At 26.4% G+C, this 20,357-nt stretch overlaps 2 protein-coding genes across 2 annotated transcripts in view; one reads left to right on the forward strand and one right to left on the reverse strand.

Moving 5' to 3' along the window:
- The window catches only part of LOC101240322 (tetratricopeptide repeat protein 39B), a 64,222-nt gene extending 44,097 nt beyond the window's left edge, over positions 1-20,125 (forward strand). Inside the window, exons 11-19 of the mRNA XM_065801227.1 lie at positions 5,124-5,183; positions 14,607-14,698; positions 16,345-16,414; positions 16,660-16,769; positions 17,038-17,152; positions 17,267-17,378; positions 17,717-17,834; positions 17,935-18,060; positions 19,518-20,125. Coding sequence (XP_065657299.1) covers positions 5,124-5,183; positions 14,607-14,698; positions 16,345-16,414; positions 16,660-16,769; positions 17,038-17,152; positions 17,267-17,378; positions 17,717-17,834; positions 17,935-18,060; positions 19,518-19,605 — 891 coding nt within the window. The 3' untranslated portion in view covers positions 19,606-20,125. The remainder of the gene's footprint in view (positions 1-5,123; positions 5,184-14,606; positions 14,699-16,344; positions 16,415-16,659; positions 16,770-17,037; positions 17,153-17,266; positions 17,379-17,716; positions 17,835-17,934; positions 18,061-19,517) is intronic.
- Positions 8,609-12,645, reverse strand: LOC100206629 (metabotropic glutamate receptor 3). The gene is made up of 3 exons (XM_065801226.1): positions 12,465-12,645; positions 11,603-12,037; positions 8,609-11,221 (listed from the first exon to the last, which is right to left on the reverse strand). The coding sequence occupies exons 1-3, from the start codon at positions 12,481-12,483 to the stop codon at positions 8,643-8,645; spliced, it is 3,033 nt and encodes a 1,010-aa protein (XP_065657298.1). The 5' UTR covers positions 12,484-12,645; the 3' UTR covers positions 8,609-8,642.
- Positions 20,126-20,357: the final 232 nt, after the last annotated feature.

Here is a 20,357-nt window from a genome sequence, read left to right on the forward strand (position 1 = left end):
TTTTGAAAATTATATGGACCTGTCTGGTGTTTAAGGGTCTTGAGCTACCCCTAAAAAAATTTTTTTTTCGAAAAATTTTTTACTCTTGTATTATTTAATTGTATCGAACACATTTTGAGTGGTTGAGCAGACATTTAAAAAAAAAAGTAGTTTTAAGGACCTCTCTAATATATATATATATATATATATATATATATATATATATATATATATATATATATAATATATATATATATATATATATATATATATATATATATATATATATATATATATATATATACATATATATATATATATATATACATATATATACATACATATACATATATATATATATATATATATATATATATATATATATATATATATATATATATATATATATATATATATATATATATATATGTAAATATATATATATATATAAACATGTACCATAAAATTACCTAAGTTCTTACGCTTTGAACATTCATATCTCAGGCATAAATAAACATTTTTTTTCTGAGTTATACAGACAACTAAATTGTTAATTTATATCGTGAATATTTTATTTATTTTTTTAACATCTTCGCTTCCAACAAGGCTGCAAGCAACCACAATTAGAGTTGGAAGATACTGGAAGAGAAAAGATGAAGATAGTAGAGCAAGATAACGATTGACAGACGACTTAAAAATTTGCAAATTATATGAATCAGGAAAGCAAGATAAAGGAAGCGAATCCTAAAGAACTATTGTTTGAGGAAAAAACCTAGACAAATAAGAATTTTTAGAGCACTTAGGAACAGTAACAGAAAAAGGATGAGACTTGAATGATGAGTAACACGAGAATGAATTTTAGTAGATGGCACAAGAGACACTAGCTCCTTAGAGCAGTGCTTATTATAGTATTTGTAGAAAAGAGACAGAGAAGCAACATTAAGGTGATGTGATAATGGTTGGAGCTTGGCTGCAAGTGCAGGTCTATAATAATGTTTACAATGTATTTTTAGAAGATCCACCCCAGATACGGCAACAGTATTCCATACAAGGCTGGCTTTGAGATTTATAGAGATAGAGAATAGAATTAGGAGTAAAAAAGTGTCAAACTCAATAAAGAGGTGCAACCTTAGCAGATATTAATTTTGCAACAGATATGTAGTTTCCAAGAAGATCGGAAGTAAAAGTTAATCCTAGAAGATGAAGACTGACTCATCGAGTACATTACCGTTCATAAATATAGAAAGATCTAAATTATTAATTAGTTAATCCTAGAAGATGAAGAATGACTCATCAAGTACATTACTGTTCATAAATATAGGAAGATTTAAAATATTGCGATAACGATTGGCTGAAAAAATTGAGTTTTATCTGAATTAAATTTCACCAGCCACTGTGAGCCCCATGCTGTAGAAGAAGTGAGATCCTTTTTAAGCTCAAATGCTCCCTCCAAGCAATCAGAGAGTGTTGGCTTCTTATCATGACAAGGATTGAGCCTTGAGGAACCCCTGAAGTTACAGAATAAGAAGAAGAGTGCTATCCATTGAGGACAATTTTTATGCTATAATTGAAAAGGAAGGATTCAATGATCTTAAAGATGTTACCTGATACACCGTAAGAAGAAAGTTTATGGAGAAGACCAGCATCCCTAACTTTATCAAAAGCTTTAGAAATGTCAGGAGCAATAGCTTTAACCACCTAATGCCTTTATGATAAAAACCTAATATGATATAATATAACCTTTATGATAAACCACCTTTATGATAAAAGCTATTGGTTATTACTGTTATCAACTGAAGATCAAAATCCATATTGATGATCAGAAAGTAAGTTTTGTAGATTCACAACCCTCGGAATTAGGGTCAGCATTCGGCAATGCCGAACTTACTGCTGACCTGAAAGTGTTTGAGGTCGGCAAAAAATTTCTATGTTTTATGGTCACACCTTTGTATCAAATAGTTATCGCCAACTGGATGTCAACCTCAAAAAGATTGAGGTCGGCAAATTATTGCCGAACTCATTTTTCCTAATTCCGAGGGTTGGATTTAAGATGAGAGATTAAGTGTTTGTTAATTAAAAATTCAAAAACCTTGCTTATGATAGGAAGAAGACTAATGGGACGGTAGTTTGACGAATCAAATCGTACTCCAGAATTTTTGAAAATAGGGATAGCAGATGCTATCCCTATTTTCAAGGTCTTTAGGTCTGAACAGTACAAAAGAGGTAGAATAACTGATTTGCCCTAATTTTTGTGATATAATCCGAGATTTCATGACCTGAGAATAGCGGGCTTCGGCATTAGACAAAACCTTTTTACAATGGTTTCTTGCAGTAATAAACAGACCTCTGTTTTTAGGAGAATGGTTTTGCTGATAGATATGGAAGTAACGGTTTCGATTGGCAATCACAGCAGCACAATGTAAGGAAAACCATGGTGGAGAGTGAGGCTTGACCTGGAATCATTGAGAGGGAATAAAAGATTCCATGCCAGTCTGAATCCACAAAGTTATTTAAGAAGCACATTTGTCAACAGAAAGACAAAATATCTCCCCAAGGGCCATCACAAAGAAAATCACAGAAAGAATCCCAGTCAGCTAAAAAGTAGTTGTAAGAGGTACGATGATAGGGGGATTCAGATGATGAAGAAGAATGAGATAATAGTTTTAGAGAGATCAAACCATGATCAGAAGCACCTAAGTGTAAATGTGGAGAAACTGAGCACTGACTAGGATCAGAAACAAGACATAAGTTGAGTAAAGAAGGTAAATGATTCGGGTTGTCTAGAAAGCGAATTGGAAAGTTGACTATTTGAGTTAGGGATTGATAAAGGTATAAGTTGTGGGCTTTAATGCCTGCAGAGTTACTGACACTAGAGCCAAGCCATTCAGAGTGGTGAGCATTAAAGTCACTGACAACAACTATATTGGCTGATGGATAAAGAGAGAGTGCTTGGTCAATTCGATCAGAAATAACATCAAAAAGAGTGCAGTCTTGAGATAAAGGAGAGCAATATAGAATAAAGAGAAAGGCGATAGAGTGAAGTGGTGCTAAACATAAAAAAATAGTCTGTGGATTCAAACCTAGTTTCACGACAAATGGGTGAATTCTTACGAGTTTCAATGCCCAGGCCAAGCATGTGACTGTTGGAGTCTTTTCGAATTAAAAGAAGATAGCCATCAACACTAAGATCACAAAATGAGACAACTGAACTTAAATCTGACAAAGAGGAAGTAGGTTTGGTGAACTTTGCAAGAGTTAAGACCTAACTGAAGAAAAGTTACTTGGAAGACCACAAATATTAGTTAATGATAGGTTTAGAGAACTTGGTGATGGCGATGGTTTTATAGTTTTTGGTATTTTATTTATTTGTAAATTTGCTAATGAATTGACTCAAAGCATAGGCAGTACTCAGTACACTATTTAATAGCCCAAGCAGTTGCCTTATCAATGTTGATAAACCATAAGCCATAACAAAGAGCTCCAAATGCGGCCTCGACAATGCAAACTAAATGTACAAACAGGGACACCATCCATGCGCAATATGGCACTGTTGATACTTTGATATTTCTTAGCTGTTGAGGAATCAGCCTCTCTGAGAGCTACACAAAGTTCAGGAAACCTGACTACCAGCTGGCCTCAGAACCATAAAACTATGTTTTAGAGCTGTAGTGTCATTAGGAGATAATAGAATGCGTTGCCTAGTCACAAAAACAGAAACACAAGCAAAACCCATGCATTGATTTAAGAAGATCCAGCGTTTAACATCCTAAACTAGAAGCAATGTAATAAAAATTTACACTAGCCTAATAGATGAGGTAGGGGTGCGAGACTGGTCAACAAATAGAATCTGTTTTAATAAAAATAATTAAAAAATAATAATAAAACAAAAAATAATTAAAATAAGAACTAGCATTCTATATTTTTTTTCAAATGAGATTGTTCAGTCACTATACATTCAACAAATTGCAATAAAACAAATTTAATATCCTATTTAACATCATTGCAATATCACAAGCTTAACATTTAAATGACATTTTTCTTTTTAATTTTATTTTCCAAACAACGAAGTTGTTTATTAAAAAAAAATTTATTTCAATAAACAACATTGATAAAAAAAAGTTTATTAAAAATCAAAAATTATTTATTTATAAATTATTCATAAGTGACCGAAATTAATTTAAAATTTTGGTTGATCTGATTTTGAAGAAAAAAAGTAATTTCCTAGTATTTGGAATTATTAATATTTTTCCTAATATTTGGAAAATAACACAGGTCAACAAAAAAAAAAATTTCCTGGTGCCGAGCAAACAATTTGTTTTTTGTATAGCATTTCTCATTTTTATTTGAAATATGCAACTCATTTTTTACCATCACGTCAAATTGTAAAGATATTTAGGTTCAAATCTTTAGTATTTGGGGTAAAGTCCCTCATATTGTCGAAAAAATGTTATTCAAAAGTAGGTTAACCTGTGTCTCAAAAGAAGCGTATTTTCATAGAGATTTTGAAAATGTTATTTGTTTGTAATAAAAACTTTTTTGCATTATTGCTGAAAAAGAGTCTCTTGCATTTTTTCATATAAATTTTTTGTCAATTAATTTTAAGGAAAAATATTTACCTTTTCTAAAATCTCTATGAAAATACGCTTCTTTCAAAACCCAGGTTGACATACCTTACCCCAAATGCTAAAGATTTGAACCTAAATATCTTTACAACTTGACGTGATGGTAAAAAATGAGTTGCATATTTGGAATCAAAATGAGAAATGCTATACAAAAAACAAATTGTTTGCTCGGAACCAGAAAAAAAATTTTTTTTGTTGACCTGTGTAATTATACCTAATAATTTTTTTAATAATACTAATGCAATTTGAACATTTTATTCAATGCTTTGCCTGATTTAGATTTAATAATATGCATAATTTCAAATCTCTTGTTTTGCAAACAAGTTATTTTAGCTGATTTCAAATAAACAATATGACTTTTTTATGATTCTTATGCATCAAGTGACAAATACTATTAAAGAAAAAAAAGGTTTTTTAAAATTGAAATTTGCATGCATTTTCATTATTTATTCTTAAATGACTAAAGTTAAATAGTGACCAAACACATGGTGATTTTACATTATATACTCTTTTTATTTTTAGAGTAGTTTATTTTTATACTTTTCTGGTCGATTGATGCAAACACAATGTCAAATAAATGAGGTGAGCAATTTAATAGGTAGATGGTTATAAACTTTATGCAAATATAAGAACAAATATATGAACTTTAAATATAAAATATATATATATATATATATATATATATATATATATATATATTTACACACATATATATAGTATATATATATATATATATCAACCCTCAGAATTAGAAAAAATGAGGCTGGCAATAATTTGCCGATCTAAATCTTTTAGAGGTTGGCAAAAAAAAACTAATACAAAGTTCTTACTATAAGACAAAGTCGGCAATTTTTTGCCGACCTTGTTTCTATGTCTTATTCTGCTGATTTAGGTGAGCAGTGTGACGTTATACTGAAATAGTTTGTTGCCGGGGGCTTCAGTACATACATCGACTGACAAATAGCCTGATCTGCAGTGGAGTCCTGCTACATCGACTGAGGGTTTGGCATGGGCAGCAATCATTTTATTCATTATTCTTCCTTTTTTTTCTTCTTTTTCTAAAAAATGCCTTATTAATTTAGATAAGCAAAAAAAGTGAGCAAATGCTAACATAAATATGCTATAGTAGATATATATATATATATATACATCTATACACACACATAACTGCATAGATATATATATCTATACACACACACACACACACACACATTAATATATCCTTTAGAAGTAATTTACCATTAATAAATTGTAATTATCTATAACATCACAACATAACATCACAACATCACAAGGAGCCTAAAATCATCAATCAAAATCAGAGCCTCCGCCATATTTTACTGTAGGTTTTATTACAGTAATTTTATGTGCTTCTCAAAACCTTCTCCACATCATTTGTCAATGTTTTAAGGTTTTTCTTTTAAATCTACTTTTTCCAACCAAAAGATACTTTCATTACCCAGGCTTATCTGCATGTTCTCTAGCAAACTTCAAATGCTTAGCAGCATTAATCTTTGAAACAAATGGTTTTTTACTTTGCCTCACAATCACCTACATATTAGGTTTCACAAAGTGGTAAACTTAAAACTTCTTTTAGCTTATGTGGTGAAATTATCTTTTCTTTACCTCAGTTGCAATTAATTGATTTTGATGAGGTGTTGTCCTTAGTTTTTGGCCACTTTGTAGTAAAAAAAAAAATGGTTCCAATCCTAGTAATATTTTTGAAAACTTTACATCTTCTTTTAAAATATAAAATATGTTGACAATATTTTGCAGCATTTCACCAGCTTACCTTAACTCATAAATTATCTGTCAGAGGTGAGGGGTTAAGTCTCTAACTTTCGAATAAAACTCTAGAATAAATATCTGATTATAATATACATTCTAATTTTGAAAAATTTACTCGGAAGTTTTTTAAATGTATAATAACAATATTACATAAACTAATTTGAATGTATAATTCTAAAATTTAAAGAGAAATTATTTTTGTCAACTTAATTTGCGTCCAGTTCGTAAAAACGCTGATAAACAAAAAATTACTCTATAGCTAACAAAAAAACAGACATTACAGTATAACTAAAATATTTTGACTTCTGATGAATTGTGTTATTTATAATGACTCAGTATGTTTACATAGGCCTGCTACAAAGAAGCCCATAGTGAAAGACAACATACTCTTCAGTGTGAGTATATATATATATATATATATATATATATATATATATATATATATATATATATATATATATATATATATATATATATATATATATACATATATATATATACATATATATATATATATATATATATATATATATATATATATATATATATATATATATATATATATATATGTATGTATATTTATATATGTATTTGTATTAATATGTATATTTTTATGTAAATATATTTAAATATATATATATGCATATATATATGTAAATATATATCCGTTCAACTTGGTTGGCATGGCTGACACCACCTATGAGGCTAGAAGCCACCTTCTAACTTGTTTTCTAAAGAATTTTTTTTTAAATTTAGAACATTTCAAGATATAGTGGACTTTTTTTAAGAAATTGACGGTTGTGCCCCCCTCCTTTACATAAACATTGAAAATACACCATTATACTAATAAAAATATGTATGAAAATGTTTCAGTGAAAGAAACTATGCAGTGTATTCATGCTGTACATTCAAAAGATAGCATTCACTAAGTTTAGCAACACAATGACTTCTTTATTATTTAGTAATAAAATTTTGTTAAGAAATTCTTAATAACTAAAAATAATTGCTTTTTTAACAATATTTTATTATGATTTTTTTATAATAGTTTTATTATAGCTTTATTTTACTTCTGATAATGATCTATTCTATTAAGATCTAAATACAACAGCAATAAAAAAAGAAAATATCAGATTCCTCTTATTTATGTTTATATGAAATGACTTCTTTAAAAAAAAATTCCAAGCGGAAAGTTCTAGTTATCATAAGAAATTTTCTGAAGGGGGACAAAAAAAATGGTTTGACTTGACAAATTTTGAGTTATCCAATGTTTGACTTAACAGGAGAATTTTTATAGTGATTAATTCAAGGATTTTAAGGTACCAAATGAAACAGTTCAGGATAACAAAAGTTAAAGTTAAACCAGTATTTGACTTAACAGGAATTAACTGTATATATAACTTTATATATATATGTATATATAGATTTAAATTTGCTAACTTTTTTTGCTGACCCATATGTGTATTTCACATTTTGTGTTTTTTAGCAAAAAACACAAAATAATGATATAAACATATCGCTGCCTCAACCCAAACCCTCAGTCAATGAATTGGCAACTCCCTTGAATGTTTTTCATAGATCAGTTGATGTATGTACATAAACAAAAATAAACAGGTTCACACATATAAATACATAAAATTTATAAAGGTTGCACACTTATAAAACAAAAAAACAAAATGAGAAGACTTAATGAAAATAAAAAATTTACCAATAGCACAACTTTGTTTCATAATGGCACATTACCATGTTAAAAACTTACCCATAATACTCAAATAGACAAAATAACAATAGTTAAACAACTCTTCATAAACAATTAATTTGCATTAAAAATTTTTATAAAAAGTTTCTTAGCTATCTAAATCAAGTTCTTTGTAGTAAAAATATAATTATAAAAAATAATTATAATTAAAAAAATTTTTAATTAAAATTTTTTTTAAAATAACTAAATTAATAATAATAGTTAAAATAACTTTTAAATTAATTTTCAATAAACTATTAATTAATAATTTAAAAAGCTATTAAAAAGTAACTCAAATATCACATTATTTAAGAAAACAAGTCTTTATATGGAAATAAAATAGGATAAATATAATAAAATAAAAGGAAAGGAAATAAAATAAGTCTATATTTAAAAAAAGTCTCTGTATAGAAAAGGAAATAGTTTTTTTTGTAGTTACAATCTGCATAAATATTTATAAAACAAATTTATTGAATTTTGTCTATTTTCTTTTTTGTTGTTTTTCTTTTTTTCTTTTTTTAATCTCTATTTTCTGAATGTATTTTTGTATTCTGAACTACTTCTTTATTGTGTTTTTTGTAGATGGAACCTGTTTGTTGTTCTAATTTTGCTTTGTTTTCAAAAAAATTCATTTTGTTGCTAGAAATATCTGAAATATGTTCAAATGCTTTGTTACGATAGGTTTTTATGTTATCTAATGATAAACTTCTTTTTATAGTTGGTTCTAGTTTATTGTTTGGTTCTTTCATTGTCTGTGCTAGTTTCAAATTTTTTGTTTTGTTATTTCGCATTTTATCATTTTCTTTATCTTGTGTTTTAGTGTTTTTTTTAGTGTTATCTAGTGTTTTTAAACATTTTTTTGTGCTATTTTTTTTTAAAATCATTGATGAGCGGCTTGCAATTGAATTTTTATTTTTTTGTCTGTATGAATCAAACATTTTGTCAAAATCAAAGCTTATAACTTTTTGTTTTTCATTATTGATTTCATTTTCATTAAGAAATGCTGTTACTGTTGCATTTTTACGCATTTTTGTAAAGTTATTTCTGTCTCTTAATTCAGGATAAAATAAAATAACAATGAAACGACGACTATACAGGATGGTTAGCAAGCTAAAGTTATTTATCAAATTCATTACAAGGAAAATAAAGTTTTTCATTTTTCGTTCACTTATAGCATGAAGAAAGATAAATAGAGCCCATGATAAACATGTAATGAACATTGCTAGAGCTATGTAATGTGCTTCATTATAGTTTTGGGGAAGTTTTCGTGCACGAAAAGCCATGTATCCGCTAACTAGAGATAAAAGAATTATATATATTACGTTGCAATAGAGTAAAATATCAGTTTTAATTCCACAGTAGTAAATAATTGTAAAATTCTCTTCGTCTATTTCTTGTTGGATTTCGGGTGGGTTTGCGAAAAGCCAAATTACTTCTGCAACTAATTGAATTACTACTAGTGACACAGAGAACCCTATTTGGTATTTGTTTTTTAAAAATCTGGATATTTTAGAAAATCGTTTTTTTCTAAATACACGCAGTAAACGATATGTTTTCATAAGTATAAACGATATTACATAGGCATACAATATACTAAACCAAGTAATTCTTAATCCACAAATGATTGGTGTTAAATTATGAAGATACATGAGTGGTAGGAAAAACAAGAGCAAATTTGAAATCAGTTGTGTTGTTGACATTTCTCGACTGGATGCTCTTACGATTGGACTATTCCAATTTTTAAAGAAAACAAATAATGCTGATAATCCAAATGAAGTTCCTATAAGTGACAAAGCAAAAATAACTTGACCATTTTTATTTTTCAAGCTAAGATTAACATTTGTTAAGTTATGGCATATTGTTCGATTTTTATTAGAAATTGACATCTTTGGACATGGACTGCAACTTAATCCATCTACTGATATGTAATTCTTATCACACATTGCGCACTCCCAACAACATTTTTGTTTTCCAAATATTGTTGAATTTCCTGGCTTACATGGTTTGCTACATTTTGAAGTTGGAATTGATTTAAAAGTTCTTTTTTTTAATTCTGAAAAATTTATGTATGCATGAGCTTCATTATTTTCAAGATTCCAATTTCCAAATGTGTAAATTTCAGTTTGATTGTTACTTGTTTTAATTTCCCATGCAATGTATTCATATGTTGTTGAAACAACATCTCCATTTTCATTGTATGAGAAATTTTGGTTAGTACCTGGAATAATAAATGATGAACCTATAATATCCTTCCAAAGTTTTTTGTAACAAATTGGTTCATTTATGTTTTGACAACCTTTTTCGGTACAATTCAAATATTTATGTAAACCATATGCTGCAGCATATACAGCAGACATAATGTTATAGTAGTTAGGGTTCTTAATAAATTCTCCAGCAGGAAGAATCAAGTTCAAGTCTTCACGACTAATTCCAAATGACTCCCAAAAACCCTCAAACCATACATTGGGTAAGTGAGACTTAACTATAATTTTGTCAAAGAAGTCTTCAAACTCGCTTACTTTTGGTATTGTCTTTTTAACACTAATGATGCCGTTATTTTGAATAGTTAAGTTTGACATTGATATGCCGATATTTGTGGCCCAACTTTCAATTCCGATCCATGTTAAATTCAAAATACCTCGTTCATTTACGGCTTCAATGATGTTTTTGGCTTGTTCATATTCACACAATAAAATAACAACAGTAGTTTTTGATAATGTAAGTTTCAAGTCCATTAGGATTTTTTCAAAAGCATATTCTGGATGCTGAACATCAAAAAGATGTAAAGCAGCGAGACACCTGTTTTTATCCTCTAACTTTTTTTGCATGAGCGGTATTGCATTACGACCGAAATCATCGTCTGCAGCAATGAGAAATGGAAATGTCCAATTAAAATGTTCAATTAAATGAATAATGGCTAATATTTGGTTTACATCTGGTGGGATAGTGCTTAGATAACGTTTCGGTGTTTGATTTTTTTCACTATATGTGTTATTTTGTTCTTTATAAGATTCAGAAGATCCATATGCTATTTGAGGAATCTGATCAATTTGCAAAAGGTTGGACATTACAATTGATATTGTATGGGATTTACCTCCTATAAATATATATTTATCAAAAACAATAATTATTAATAATATTGTTAAAGTGACTATAATGTCACTTTTGTCATGGATTTGATCATTATAATCTACCTGTAATATTATTATTGTTAAAGTTGTTACAGTTTTGTTTGTATTTTTTTGTCAATATTGAATAAATATACATGTGCATAAAAGTAATGAAATTACTTTTATGCAAACTGAAATATGAAAATTGAAAATTGTCTGTTATGTTTAGTCATGTAACTTAATAACTTTGTGTCATATTTTTCTGCTTTTTTAAATGTTTTGAAGCTTAAGTTGTGAGGAAAAAAAATTCAAAAGAAAACTAGAAGGAAAAAAGTTTTACTTTGGTTTAAAAAAAAGTTTTTGTTTACCTATAACTGTTGCTAACAAGCTTTTTTTGTTTTTTAAACAAGAGCAGGTGTTGTTTTGTACAAGACTTTTTTGCTTGTTTAAAAAATACTTTGTATCAATCATAAAATCAGTAACATGAGTAGTAGCAATTTTTACATTATTGCAACTGTTGCGCATATCAAATCCAAGTGTTATGTTAGGCAAAATGGCAGAATTGTTGTTAATTTTTTCAATAGTATATAAAAATGCTTCTATGATAGACATTTCTTCAAATGAATATAAATATTTTTGATCTTCGAAATTAAAATCTTGTATTGGAAATAAAGCACCAAAGATGAAATCAGCATCAAGATTTGTAGATGTTTTGTTGTAATGGCATCCAAGTTTATAAATATTATCTAGTTCAGATATTTGATGGTTTTCTGAACTTTTTACCAACAAAACAAACAGCATCCCTAAGAAAATTTTAAAAAGTATTACAGAATAAAAATGATCATGAGTTTTTAATCAGGAAATAATTTTGTTAAAGATACTTAAAAAAAAGTAAAATCATTAATTTGGTCAAGTTTATAATATTTATTATAATATATTAATATCTAAAAAATATTTAAATGTTATATTATTTTTTATTCAACTATTTTATTATAGTTTAGTTTGTAAATATCATTCAGATGATCAATTAAAATCAAAAAAAATAATAATTTAACAGCTATCATCATTTATTTTTATTATTATAATATAAATGAAATTATTTTAATTTTAACAATGTATTGTAATAAACAAATAGTAACATAAAAAAAAAAAAAAAAAAACCCGAAAAATATATTTGTATAGAATATAATAAAAATATATAAATATAGACAAAATAATTTTAATATTTACAATAATTTGTTGCTTTCATTTTTTCAAAAGTCCTTTTCACTTCTGTAATTGATCATATGCTTGTGTACTAATAAAGCTGAATTATTAAAAAAAGCCAACAGCAACATTATGAAACTTATATATTTTTTATTGACATTTTTCTTAAAAAAATGCACTTGATACTTTTTTCCTTTTGTTTTCTGTGTAAATATTGAAAACATGTTAAATTAAACAATGGTTGTTTAAGCTTTGTCTGGCTTTTGTTTTGTTTAGAGATGATGCTTTTACTTGTTGTTTTATAAAACACAAGAATGTAAAGAAAGAATGTGTTGTTTTTAAATGAAATAAAAGTTTAGAATCTTTTTTAAAAGTTAATATATATTTTGTAGAAAAATATAAAAAGAGATAAAAGTTACTAGTTATATAAAGATGTAAGAGTATATTTAATTTTAACAAAAAGATATAAGTTGTGATGTCTTATTCTAATTAATTCATTTTTATATATTGCTTTTTTTAAAAAAAAAAAGAAAATTTGTTTATAAATAGGCTATAAAACAAAGTCTTGTATATTAATTAATATTGTCTATGTTGTTTTTTCAAAGTTCAAAAAAAAATCTGTTGACTTTGAAAACAATTCTCAGAGATATATTATTTCCACTGTTTCTACCATACAATAACATTTATTTTATATCTTATATCATTTTATGTTAACTCATAACTTAAATGTAATTTTAGTAGAAGAAACATAATTGAAACTTTAAGCAGAAATCAGATTTTGTAATTAAAAGATCTTTTTAAGGCCTACTACTATCCATGTTAGTCTACTACTTTTTTACAGAATTATTAGGGCAGCATAATACTAGAGTAAGTTATTCTGCAAAATTTAATAAAGTTGGAGTGAGTTTTTCAAAACAATTATGTTAAAATTTCAGCCAAAAAGTTCTATTTTGTTTAATAGAAAAAGTAAACAAAAATATATAGTACTAATAGATTTATTAAGATTTTTTTTGTAACTTTTTTTCTATAATTTTTTATTTTGACCAAATTTTTAAACATAAAATTTTGGTTTTCATTACTTTGTTTTAATATACTTTTTGTAAAAGAAACCAAGAAGTTTTCTTTTTTCTCGATCAGGAATTCAATTTAGAAGCATAAACCTACAATAAACTTCTGCATTTTTCTGTCAAAAAAAATTTACATTTTTACACTCTCTCTTATTTAATCTCCTTTTTTTCAAAAGTCTAATGTTTTAAGTCTATGAATTATCATGTAAACACTGTATTTAATATAGTATTTACATGTTAACAAAATGTTTACTATATTAAACATTTTTTTAACATGTAAATTATACTATAGTATGTAACACAACGCAAGCATGATTGCTGATGAATATTTGAAACTTTTTCAATAAGCAAACAGTTTTAAAAAAGTGCAAAAGTTTAATAATAAACTCAACATTGCATTCAACATTACTGATATAATAGTTAACATTGCAGGTTATGCTCCATAGATTTGCTTTTTAACACTTCATTTAGAGTTCATTTTATTCCATAAACTTCAAGTACTGAGTAATTCATTATATTTTCTTAAATCTTTTGTAGTGATTCTTCTTAAATAATAAATATTTTTACATTTATTATAAGTTTAAAATTCTTTTATTAAACTGGGGAATTGCAGGGGGTAAAAATTTTCAATCATTATGTGACCCAAGCATGAAAATATAAAGTTTTAGAGTTTGTCTCATGTTTGAAAAATCACAAACACCAATTAGATTCAGCTATACCCATGCAGTTACATTTGTATTAGTAATAGTAAATTTGTATTTGTATTAGCAAAAGCTCTTTTTAATTAAAATATAAATTAAGAAAAGAAAATTTTTAATTTTAAGAAAGAAAAAAATATTTTGGCAATTTAAAATGCAGTATTTGGTAAATTACTGTTACTTACCAAATATTTTTCATGTACCAAACTATACTGTTATATACCAACCTATACTGTTATATGCCAAACAAAATACCAAAATTAAAATTTTGGTAATTTAAAAACATATTTTAGTATATTTTGGTAAAATTATAAGTTTTTTGTGTAATAAAGTACATAAAGTTGTTATAGTAAAATAAATATAATAAATATAAGTTTTAACAAGTTTTTGTGATATTTTAGGCTCTGATTGAATATGAAAAATCTGTGTCAGTCAATATTGATTGGAAGCAAATCCACCATATATGTTATTGGGAAATGATGTGGTGTTACAGGTATTGTCTTATTCAAAGACATCTTAGACAGTGAAAATAAGAATAACATATAAAAAAAAATTAAAAATCATGTCAAGTATGGCACAAGTATAAAAAATCCTGCTATTTGGATTACGGAAAACTCCATAATTGGGCATATAATCAGGGCACATACAAAAACTGAATTATCAAGAATACTTTTTTGATACACCAAAAATAATTTAATAATTAATAACAGTTATACAAACTTCAAAAAAAAATTATTTTTAAATATTTATCGCAAAAGCACATTTGACTTGTTGCACAATTAAATTTTATTATGTTGCAATAAAAGAATGTATATATATGTAGATATATATTATATGTCACGAAGATGTTCTTAAGAAATTTATGTAGCAGGAAAGCTGAAAAGAATTACTCTACTGTTGCTAAAAGGAAACAAAGAAAAATTAGAAAGCTGTGAAAAATTTGCAGTAGAAGAAACAGGTATCTCATTACATGTATGATTGCTTTTGAATTGAAAAAATTAAATAAAAATTAAATTGCTAGATAAACTGATACATTGACTGAAAATTTGTAAGTTGTTGGTGAAAGAGAACTTTATACATTAGTAGAAGTTCATTATGAATGAATTAAGTTAAAGCAAACCTTTGTATGCGATGAAGTCTTTTAAAAAAGTTAAAAGAAACATTTATATTTTGAAGAATTTCCAGATAGATCAAAGATGAGCTGTTAAAAAGATATAGCTTTGTTGTTTTTTTATGAGTTGTTTAATAACACTGTTGAGATTATATTTTCTCCTGCACAAAAGAGTGAGATGAGGGAGTTATGTTGCTAAAAATAGTAAAGAGTGGGATAAGAAAATTATCTTGCTAAAAAAATGAATACCCTTCACTAAATAAGTTAGAAAGTATTGACTATGGGAATGAATGGGTGTCTTTTGCCTTTTTTCAATTTTAGGTCATATATTCTTAGACTTAAAAAGTAGTTGCAAAAGGGCAATACATTGCACAACATTTAAACTAAGATCAATAATCAGCTCTATTAGTTTTAGAATAAAAATTAACATAATCAAGTTGTTAGCCTCAATATGTTTTATTGATCATATGGTTTTTCTGTTTCATCAGACGAAGTATTGCCATTTCAGCAATTATTCTTGTATTACTTTCATATTTTTTCAGAACTGTTATAAAGTTTAAAACAAAATGTTTTGAAAATTTAGATATTAAGATATTTAATTTTTATTTGATGATTTAATTTATATTGGAAATTTGTATGTTTTGCTATGGTTATGCTATTATGTTATTATACATTATCTTATGTACTCCATGTTATTATGTTATATATACATTATTATCTTATGTGCTCCATGTTATTATGTTATATATACATTATTATCTTATGTGCTCCATGTTATACTCAAGTATGGACTCTTCTGTAACCTAAATGATGGGGCTTTATTTTTAGTGGCACTAGACATTTTTCTAGATAACAGTATTAAATTTGATCTTTATTTTACTTTTTTTTTATTTTTTATTTTTTTATATGGGTTTACACCTTTATTTAATTAATTGCACTCTACTAGAAGAAAAATTTTTTTTTTCTTTAATTGTTATATTGAAAAAGTTGAATAATTCCAATAAATATTTTATAAAAATATTTTATAGTTTTAAAGGAGATTGGTCAAATGCGGCAATTTATGCTAGCATTCTTGCTGATGAAAGTAAATGGTCAAAGGTTAAAACTTTATTATTAATTTTTCCAAGTCAAATAAAATGAAAATCAAAGCTTACAAATTTTGCTTACTGAGATTTAGCGGGACTGAACCTATCAAAACATGTGGCCACTGAGCCACAAAAAACTAATAATGTAAACTATGCACATATAAAACTGTGGGATCACTTTTATATTTGCATTGCTGTCTTTGTATATTTATATGAAATATTTTATTTTTGTTTTAAATTTTTAATCTTTTTTTTAAGTCATCATACAAGTATATGCATGCAGCCTTTCTTATTATGCAGCAGCCAGAATGTAATAAAGATTTGAATCAGTCAAAGTTCTTTAAAGAAAAAATTGAAAAACTTTTGGAGTAAGCTGTAATTTATGGATATTTTAATTGTTGTGCTTATAAATAAGTGTTTTTGTTATGATAGCATAATATAGAATGTTACCACTCATGTCCAGTGATGTTATTGGTTGATCAAGCTTACTTTGTCTATCTTGCTTGCCCATTTTACTATAAAATAAAGTTTATTACTTGTTAAGTTTTCTTTAATTAATTAAAGATATTTTTTTTGCCTCTGAGATTTTAAAACCATCATTTTTAAGAACTTATTTTTTTCTTAATTTTATTTTAGTGAGGTAGTCCAACATAAACAAAGAATTGCTGGAAAATCGATTCCTTTTGAAAAATTTGCTGTGACTAGAGTGCACAAATATCGTGAAACCGGCAGATTAATTTTGCCAGGATTAGTAAGGGATTAAGCAAAAACCCGATAAATATGTTGAATGTGCGTTATTTTGCGCAAAAATTGGTTTTTGTTAAGATTTAAAGTATATATTGTCAATAAAATAATTTCAATTTAGGAAATTATTCACATATGGAATGGCTTCACCATGTTTCACAAGCATGAAAATACATTGAAAGAATTTTTACTTCTTACAGAAAAATCACTGAATGGATTACAAGAAGAAACAGGTAGGAGAGAATAAAAGATAAAATTTACTTCAAGTCATAAGCAGCAAGTTCTATTTTCTTTTGAAAAAAAATTGTTCTAATTGTTTAAGCTATAATTTTATTTTAAATTAAAATTTTTTCAAAGAAAACTGAGCATAAACTGGCCAAACAGTCTAATAATACTTGATGTGATAATATTTGATCTAACCTTGAAATTGAACATTTTGTGAATGTGTACTTGAAGTCCCATCAAAATTTTTGCAAGAAAAGAATGTTGTTAATTCGCTTACCAACTTGATAATTTACTTTCTTTTTTTTTTTGAAATTGTTTGTTTTTGCAATCTTTGTTTTTACTTAAGGATTGTCTAAACATCACCATGACAATGTATGTCTTTGCAAACTTTTGCAAGGCATTTGCTTACACCATTTAAAGAAGAATGAGCAAGCTGAGAAAGTCCTTACAGAAGTAGCAAACAGGTTATTTTCATGAAAACCTTAATTAATACATTTTTTTGCACCAAGTCTTTTTCTTTATTTTTTGCATACTTAATTATAAAATAAATATATTTATTTCTAGCCCTTTTACAAGTCATTCAAGTAAAATGGATTCTTATTATCCACCTTTTGCTGCTGCCGAGATAGCTTTTATGTTTAAAAATTCAGGCGAACTTGAAAAAGCATTAGAATATTTTAATTATGCTTTGTAAGTTTTAAGTTTTTATTGAATTTATGTTTTAAAATTCTACAGTTACCACATTTTCATTAATGTTTTTACATTCTATATGTTTTTACATTCTACAATTAACACATTGTAATTAATGTCTTTACATTCTATTGTTAACGTTGTTTTACATTCTATTGTTAACATTGTTAACAACTACGTTGTAAACAAACGTAAGCAAACTACGTTGTATATATAAACATGAAGCTTAAGACGATCCAAAATTACTGAATTGCACAATCATATTGTATCCAAGTTTTTATTATCCGCCTAAATGAAAGTCATTAAGTTTTAATAAGTTAAAATTTTTTTACAATTCAAATATTATAGAAATTTCAAAAAAAAACTGCAAGGATTTCTTTTAAATGACAAAACTTTCTAGAATCAAGTCTGTTTAAAAAAAAAAGTTTTTTTCCCATGGTTATAAATAGTTATAAAAGAGTTTTTTTACATTACTTTAATTTTTATTGGATATAAATAACAATGTTCAAGGGTGTATATATAAATAACAATAATCAAGGGTGTATATATAAATAACAATGTTCAAGGGTGTATATATAAATAACAATAATCAAGGGTGTATATATAAATAACAATGTTCAAGGGTGTATATATAAATAACAATGTTCAAGGGTGTATATATAAATAACAATGGTCAAGGGTGTATATATAAAGAAGTCAAAATGTTTTGTAATGACTTAAATAAAATCATTAGTCTTAATTGATTAAAAGTAATTTTAAAATCTGTTGTCTATTCTGTAAACTAAATAATTGGTTAATAATAAATTAAATTAGATAGTTGGTTTTAATAATAAATTAAATTAGATAGTTGGTATTATCTAATAAAATTTTACCAAAAGAAACTTTTGTTGAGTTTTAAAATGAATCGAAATAAATAGCTCAATTTGAAATGAACACTGAAGCTAACAATAATTGAAATGAACACTGAAGCTAACAATAATTGAAATGAACACTGAAGCTAACAATAATTGAAATGAACACTGAAGCTAACAATAATTGAAATGAACACTGAAGCTGACAATAATTGAAATGAACACTGAAGCTAACAAAAACAGCTTTAATATTGTGATGAAAAATTGAAGATTGATTCTCTAAAAAAGGGAGTTTAAACTTAATGTTCAAAATCAAGTCTTAAATGTTTTTATAATAAAATTTAAAATGAATGATGAATTACGAAATATAAGTTTAAAAAATTGAGTTAAAGAATTTTTTTAATTTAAACATAAGTGTTTCAAATAGTTTCTTTTTACCAACACCATCAATTTATGAGCTCTCCCCCTTTCTTAGTTTCCTTAGTTTAAAAAAATGCCTGAAATATTATGGTTTAACGATTTATTTTTTAAATTTAAAGCAAAATTTTTAGTTACCTGTTATTTGTTAAGATATGAAAATCTCAAACAACTTATAAATATATTTAGAGAAAATTATTCGAATTATGGTCTCGAGAATCGCTTGCATTTCCGATTACACAGTGCTATAGCCAATCTAAAGAAATTAATCGAATAAAACATGATGAAAAGCATTTCTGTTGGTTAACGCAAAATTAATCTTATTCAAGATGTGTACAATATAAAAAAATATAGATTGTCAAACGGACAAGTATAATAATTTTGGATTGGTAAATTTTAAAAACAGTAATAACATAAACATTGGTATAGTATTAAGATAATTTTTATGTGAGTAATTTACTTTTTTGTAATTTGAAACCAATTTTTTTTATGCCAATTTATAATCATATCTATAAATAAAACGGTATTTTTTAACTTTTAACTTATTTTGATTAATTGATTTGGTAACTACTCGTTTTAAAAGTGAATTCAAAATTGGTATACTTAATATAAGCTTGCCCTACTTTTTTAATTAACAACTCAAATAAACCGCTTTAATCTTACTTGTAATATATATTTTATTTGCAATGATTTTTTTTTTTAACTTGCTTATATACATTGTAGTAGATGCCATAATAAGAATTATTTTTATAATTGTAAGCTTCAATTATATGTAAATATTTTTTTCATTTTCTTTATATATTTTTTCCATCTCTCCTTCCTTCCCCTATAATTTAAAATGAGTATCATCATGTATATTGAGCAACTTAATAATAGTATTAATGCTCATTCTTGCGTTTTGAACAGAACTCGTGGCAATCATTAAACCTGAGTTAATGGCGAGCAAGTCTCTCGGAACTTTTTTATGAGAAAATGCGAACGAAAGTGTATGCAAGTTAGAGGGTTGCTCGCCGAACTACAAGAGTTGCA

The sequence above is a fragment of the Hydra vulgaris genome, chromosome 07 (genome assembly GCF_038396675.1).
Source record: "Hydra vulgaris chromosome 07, alternate assembly HydraT2T_AEP".
In the NCBI taxonomy this organism is placed as follows: Eukaryota; Metazoa; Cnidaria; class Hydrozoa; order Anthoathecata; family Hydridae; genus Hydra; species Hydra vulgaris.

Bases quoted from the DNA above. Each gene is read 5' to 3' on its own strand.
- LOC100206629 (XM_065801226.1), bottom strand. The intron at 11,222-11,602 runs GTAAACAAAAAC...ATATATTTATAG, and splicing joins CTTGTTAGCAACAGTTATAG to GAGGTAAATCCCATACAATA.